At 46.5% G+C, this 6,909-nt stretch overlaps 1 protein-coding gene across 1 annotated transcript; it reads right to left on the bottom strand.

Annotated features, from left to right (window-relative positions):
• Positions 1–2,968: 2,968 nt before the first annotated feature.
• Positions 2,969–6,872, bottom strand: LOC109763987 (probable trehalose-phosphate phosphatase 1). The gene is made up of 11 exons (XM_020322864.3): positions 6,767–6,872; positions 5,518–5,679; positions 4,996–5,435; positions 4,772–4,912; positions 4,603–4,674; positions 4,325–4,426; positions 4,157–4,213; positions 3,905–4,006; positions 3,556–3,774; positions 3,364–3,456; positions 2,969–3,278 (listed from the first exon to the last, which is right to left on the bottom strand). The coding sequence occupies exons 3-11, from the start codon at positions 5,275–5,277 to the stop codon at positions 3,228–3,230; spliced, it is 1,119 nt and encodes a 372-aa protein (XP_020178453.1). The 5' UTR covers positions 5,278–5,435; positions 5,518–5,679; positions 6,767–6,872; the 3' UTR covers positions 2,969–3,227.
• Positions 6,873–6,909: the final 37 nt, after the last annotated feature.

The following is a 6,909-nucleotide window of genomic DNA, read 5'->3' as shown; positions in this document are numbered from 1 at the left end:
AGCAAGCGTCCGAGATGGGTTTGACTCTTCGTGCCTTCTTAGGCCTTGAGGATGAGCCAGTATTTGAGATAGCATTACAATATGTGCGGAATGGGCCTCTCGTCGAGCCTGCGCGGGAAAAGAGTCTACCACCACAAATGCGAAATCTGCTACGTTGGTACAAGCAATTCATAACATGGGCCGACAAAGAATATGTTTATGCGGATGTTACAGATGAGCATCACACCAAACGGTACTCTATACAAGTTCTTATGAGTGAATTGTTCCAGCTGTTCAATCTGCGCGACCTCGACAAATCTATGCTGAGTTGCTACGTTTTGTAAGTGATTTATTTCTACCTCATCTCGTTCTTCATTGCCTGCACTATATATATATATTGTCCTAACTATATTGTTGCGTATGCTATTGTGCAGATTGAAGATTTGGGAATGCAAAATAAGAAACATCCATGATGTTGGGTTCATTGACCCACATATCGTTAATGGACATGTCTTACAAAATCACCCTGAAGACGTGGAGAAAGACTTGTACAAGTTTCTTAGAAAGCATCAACTCAAAAGTCATATTCTATTTCCTTACCATTTTGGGTGAGTGTTTCTCTCTTGTGCCCATTCTCTTTTGTTTACTCCATGCATGGTATGTCTAATCGATGAGTTATGCGTGACTGTGCATGTAACGTGTCCGCAGGTTCCACTGGATTCTGCTAAATATTGAACTTCACACCTCCAGAGTTCTAATCATGGACTCCATGGATTCGGATCCAAAGCGTTGGGCCGACATGAGAAAAATGCTGCAAAAGTAATTATTTTCAATCATTTGAGCTCTATATCGATCGGTCTCTTTCGTTCATTTCCTAATATCAAGTAACTAATAACTCCCTTGTTCATTTAATTTTCTTTGCCCTGTAGGGTTTGGAGACGGTTCTCAGAAGAAATTGTCGGTGAATTCAAACATGAGCTAGATTTCAGAAGGTTAGTTAATGTGGATAAGCAGCCACCGGGGACCAATCTATGTGGATACTATGTTTGTGAGAACATCCGGAGACACACCTCTGAGCGGAAGGCATCGGATAGCGTGCGGAACGCGACGGATAACTTGCGGAGGAGGCTTAGTCCAGAAGCTCGCTTCCGACCAATTCAAGAAGAATTAGCAGGATTTTTCATGAGGGAAGTCATCAATCCTAAAGGGGAACACTATACCGAGGACGAAGAAATTTATATGCATACCCGAGATTGAAACTTGTTCGAAGTTGTATATGGTCATCCATCCTAATTGTGTATGGAAACTTGTTCGAAGTTGTATATGGTCACCCGAGATTGAATATATATTATATATTCCTCTTGAATTCTTCTTGTTTTAAATTTCATATGCATGTATATAGTAGCGTAGAATATGTGTACTGAAACTTCATCAAAATTAAAATAAAACACAAAATAAAATATAAAAGAAATAAAACACTACAAATTAAAAAGAAACCAGGTTTAGGGGGGCTAAAACCCTAAACCTACGAACGAGGCCTTTAGTCCCGGTTAGCCACGAGAACCGGGACTAAAGGTCCTCCGCCCCGACGGACCCCTGGCGGCCACGTGGACGGGCCTTTAGTCCCGGTCAGCCACGAGAACCGGGACTAAAGCCTTTAGTCGCGGTTCGTAAGAGGCGCGACTAAGGGGGGGTCTTTAGTCGCGCTTATTTAGTCCCGGTTGCACAGCCGGGACTAAAGGCTGTTGCGAACCGGGACTAAAGGGCTTTTTTCTACCAGTGCCCGGCACTTCTGAAGTCAGAAACGGCAACGGCAGGCCCCGACGCAACAAACACAAGCGTCGAAGCAACAATGACAATACCGAAGACACGGCGGTCAACGCCGGATTCAGTGGCTCCAAATCCGGTCAGCGGAAGAAGCAATTCAAAAGAAACAAAGACGGTTCATCTAGCTTGGACCGAATACTTGATCGACCTCGCCAGATTCACGGCACCCCCGACAAGCCTGCCAACCATACCAACAGAAGTTATTGGGTCTTCAAACAGGCCGGTAAGTTAAATACCGAACATAAGGAGAAAGGGTGCCCAACGAGGACGACGATGAGGAGCCTCGCCCATCGAGCACAGGGGCAGAAGAAATTTCCCCCAGGGTCAAAACGGTGAATATGATATACGTTACTCACATCCCCAAGCGGGAGCGCAAGCGCGCGTTAAGGGACGTCTATGCGATAGAGCCAGTCGCCCCAAAATTCAACCCATGGTCAGCCTGTCCGATCACTTTCGATCGCAGAGACCATCCGACCAGTATCCGTCAATCCAATTATTGATGGATTCCACCTCACGCGAGTCCTCATGGACGGCGGCAGCAGCCTTAACCTGCTCTATCAGGACACAGTCCGCAAAATGGGTATTGATCCGTCAAGAGTCAAGCCCACCAAAACTACCTTTAAAGAAGTAATACTTGGTGTAGAGGCCCGCTGCACGGGCTCAATCACATTGGAAGTCGTCTTCGGCTCGCCAGACAACTTCCGAAGCGAAGACTTGATCTTCGACATCGTCCCTTTCCGCAGTGGCTATCATGCACTACTCGGACGAACCGCGTTCGCTCGCTTTAATGCGATCCCGCACTATGCCTATCTCCTCAAACACAAGATGTCTGGACCACGCGCTGTTATAACAGTCAATGGAAACATGAAGCGCTAGGCTACCACCTTTAGATGCGGAGAGTGCCTCTTCTACATGATTTCATGGCGGCAGGGTGATGGACGTCTACTCTTGTCAATATCACATGCTGCCGTCAAAATGATTATTAGCGGCACACGCAATTTCTGAAAGATGGATGAGCGCCAATCAGTGTCAAAACTGTTACTTCTTCTGATTCAAATTTATTGTGGCATCTTTAGGACTAATTTTATTTGTGGGGAATCAAAACTGCTAATTAGTGGGTAGAAACTGGAACTCACTAAAAAAACAATACGAACAGGGAACATCGACAGGAAAGGTGGGGCTCCAGTTTATTTATCAGCATTGAAGGCGAGGGAAAAGGCCTATCTTGCTTGCGAAATACAATGTCAAGAGACCAACACAGCCACCGATCAAATTTCTCGGTGGCAAAGAACATGACTAGCAGTACAAGAATATCAATCAACCTAAACGAATTAACAGGGGACGGCAACATCATTCGACCCTAGCTACGGTTTCCAGCGCTGCAAAACTGTCGCCTCGGAAACTAGTCATCTCCTGTTTGTTCATAGCGAGTGCTTCTTCCACCTCACCAAGGAGTTCAGGAACTCCATCACCTGCACGAGAACCAAACGATCAGGAATCCACTCGCTGAACAGAGCCAGCAGGAGCAGAGCACAATAAAACTAGAAAGAGCTTTACTTCAGACGGGTCCCTGAGCGAGTAGAAGGCTTCGGTTTCCTTGGGCACCTGCGAGACCAGTATCCCGTATCCGCAGTTCCTCTCCCGAAGCACCTGATGGAACCAACGGGGAAGAAAACCATGAGCTTACAGTTTACAATTGGATCAAAGATCTGAATGGACTGCACAGCTGCCGGAGAAAGAAATGGGAACCTTGAACGCGTCTTCGTCGGTGCGGTCGTCGCCGATGTAGATGGGGATCACGTTCTCGGAGTCGCTCAGCCCGAGCGACTGAAGCAGGAACTCGACGGCCTTCCCCTTGTCCCAGTCGATCACCGGACGAACCTCTAAAACCATTCGCCCGTTGGTCACTTTGAGAGCGGGGAAGTCCTCCAGCACCTCGTTTACGAGCCGTGCGACCAGCTCCCAGTCCTGCGATCAGCAAGCGGGCAAAACTGTCAGGCGAATCTGCAGTGCAGGTGCATGCCGTCCATGGAAGGAGAGACCGAGAGAAGAGGCAAAACAGAGCATCCAGTGCTTGAGGCGCAGGGTTTCTTTTTACCTTCTCGTCTACGTTGCGGTAATGAACAGACACGCAGAACTTGTTGTCCTCAACGCTCGCGCCTTCGATTCCGCTCGTGACTTCCAAGAGGGCCTTGGAAACCTGTTGCCGAAAATACCCATTAGTACAACACAAGAATCACTGAACTTTGCATGAATGGAATCCCTGTCATTTTCTGAAGTTTCAGCTGTCCAGTCGACTAAAGTATTACAGTTTGTCAGCTTCATCAGAGTTAAGTAAGAAGAAGCGCACCTCATCGATCATAGGCAGAAAATCGCGAGCAGGTTGGAAGAGGTTGGCTTCTTTGCCCTACAAGTAGAGTTCAGGAACCGTAAGAATTGCAATAATAACATATTTTTGTTTATGCGAAAAGACCGGGAATGTTATCATCTCTGAAACAAATGAGCAGGAAATGCTCACCTTTTCAGTATTGTGTTCATAATGTGCTGAAGAAGATGTCATTATGTCCATCCCATGACTTCCAGCATAGCAGAGTTCCTTCAGTTTTACGAATTCAAGAACCTGCATAAATCAGAGTGAAACCATCAAATTAATCAGGCATTAATAACATATCACTAGGATTCTGATATCCAACATGCATATATCAAATTAATCAGGCATACAATTGCATATCACTGGGGAGGATTCTGATATCAGTACAGGTGACATGTGCAAAGAGTTAGTATAGTCATCAGTACCTTCTTCCGGGACCTTCCGCTGACGATGGCGGCGGGGAAGTATTTGGCGACGTTTCTCACAGCAGCTCTCATCTAAGGTGAGAAAAAGTTTTTGGGACAACTATAAGCAGGTGCTCATCGGTTGATAACCAAGAAATGTTACTAGTTTAAGCAGGTTATTCTGATTTACCACAGGGGACATGACGGCTTTTTCAGGGTCGTCGACGATCGGCGACAGTGTGCCATCGTAGTCCAAGAAGACCGCAATCTTCTTGCCTTGTGCACTGGCTACGATCTGCTTGAAGGAAGCCAGAGCAGAGGGGCATTTTGCCTGCAGCACAAGACGCATATCTGTAAATTTCTTCAGAAGAGGCATTGTAACTAGACTACGGCTCAATAAGTCAATCTTCTTACCATCCATGCACTGTAGGCAGGATCTTCTTCAGGCAGGTTTTCCTGGCCGAAGACCACGTTGTGCTTCTTACGTGGCGACGAGGATTTCATGGCATCCAGCAGCCCGCTCACGAGGACCTCCTCGATCTTGCGCCTGCTGACGTTTACGCCGGCGCCACCAGCGCCGGAGTAACCCCCGGGCCTGACTGAAAACGGCATCATGTTGGAAGGCAGCACTCCCATCAACGACTGGCTCATTGCCATCGGATCACTGATGACCGGTGAGCCGTTGCTCAAATCCATCGGGTCGGACGAAGAAAAAGTGTGCTCGGTACGGCGGTCGTCTCTCTTTCAGCTGGATTTTCTTAGCCCACTGTCTTGTCGATGAAGAACCACTTCTTCAGCGTTTTCTTGTCACTGCAGGTGTGGAGGAAGTTCATCAACAGAAGAGTACCTGAGAACTGAGGACAGAAGGTAGGATGGCGTTAGGGAAAGGGCGTCTGCTCCATGAGAAAAGGGAAGGTAATTCAGGATGATATTTACCTTGTCATGCAGAGAGAGATGACACATCTATATCACAAGACTGGATTGGCACATAGGAAAAGCCATGCAAAGCCAGCTCCGTTAACTCCAATGTTCAGAATGATGCAGAGGCTGAGGTTTCAACTTCCTTTCCGAAAAAACTCCGATGTTCAGAAGGTGTCACTGCACGCATCAAGAAGAAGAGGATCTTTTCAGTTACCCGGAAAGACCAAATAGCAGGCTGTTACTTCCATGACGTCGACAACCACACATGGATCAAGTGTCAAGCCATGTTAAATCTGTGTCTCTATCGTGATAGAGGAAGAAAACAACATCCAGAAAAAGCAGAAAGAAAAGGGAAAATGTCAAAGTAAAAACTTGCAGATAGCTGGGTTGGCCTTAACCATGGTTAAGGTACGGTAAACTAATTGCCAAAAGAAATATGATGCTTAACCTTGTACTATTAACATTTTCTGAAAGAATATAAACATCTGCAATGATATGCCGACCCAATCACTGATGTCTGATGCCATGTGTGCTCTGGCCCAGGTGTTAATGCCCTGGTGAGTGTTTCTGTTTCTGCTTCTGAACTTAAGAACGGTAGGTAAACCTAACGCATCTATATTCTGTACGCAAGTTTAGCGCGATTAAATTGCGAGAGGCGCGAATCTGAAGAAATCAATTGTACCGCTATAAGCCATGACCGAAGCGTAAGAACGTCAGCTCCTGTGTTGTAACCAAGCTATGATGGAAGCATGAGAACGTCAGGTTACAGCAGGTTCGTGGGAAAAGGCCAAGTTTCAAACGTTTGACTTGACTATCAGTTCGGTAATTCAACCTTGTTCTCGACGACCAAATCTTCAGCGGAAGATTTGTAAGAAACGAAATAATTAATAGAACCTCGCCCATATACACACTGCTAAATGCTATGGAGTAAAAAATATGCAGGACATTAGCAAATCAGTCTAAGGGGATTCAATGGTAATCAAGAGAAGGGGATTCAGTCCAATAGCAGGCTCTGGTCCCCTGGCAAATTGCAACCAGTTATTATCTGGCAAATTTCATAGTGAGAGAGAGGAGGAGGAGGACGAAGAGAAGAGTCCCCCAGCAAATTTCAGCCCAGCTTTGGCACTTGCTGTGCCTTTCGGCAGAAGTATCAACACGAAAGAACATGGAAGAACACTCCTCGAGAACAAATATTTGACCAACCGAGCATTGCATGCGAGCAAGTAAACTAGGCGACTGGCTAGGAGAAGAAGAACATGCACACCTTAGTATGAAAGGGACTTGGATTGGACGAGAGCGGGGGGTCGAACAATACGCGAGGAGAGGAAGGAGAGGAGAGAGGGGGAGAGCGGCGTCGATGCCAAGACTATTTATAGAGGCGCTGGGAAAAAAAGGGCGAGGAAAATC

The sequence above is a fragment of the Aegilops tauschii genome, chromosome 6, assembly GCF_002575655.3.
Source record: "Aegilops tauschii subsp. strangulata cultivar AL8/78 chromosome 6, Aet v6.0, whole genome shotgun sequence".
Lineage (NCBI taxonomy): Eukaryota > Viridiplantae > Streptophyta > Magnoliopsida > Poales > Poaceae > Aegilops > Aegilops tauschii.
The sequence above is the reverse complement of the archived record's forward strand: the minus strand, read 5'-3'. Positions and strand labels throughout refer to the sequence as shown.

Bases quoted from the DNA above. Each gene is read 5' to 3' on its own strand.
- LOC109763987 (XM_020322864.3), bottom strand. From the start codon at position 5,277: ATGGATTTGAGCAACGGCTCACCGGTCATCAGTGATCCGATGGCAATG. The intron at 4,913-4,995 runs GTAAGAAGATTG...CTTGTGCTGCAG, and splicing joins CTGCCTACAGTGCATGGATG to GCAAAATGCCCCTCTGCTCT. The intron at 3,775-3,904 runs GTAAAAAGAAAC...TGCTGATCGCAG, and splicing joins ACCGCAACGTAGACGAGAAG to GACTGGGAGCTGGTCGCACG.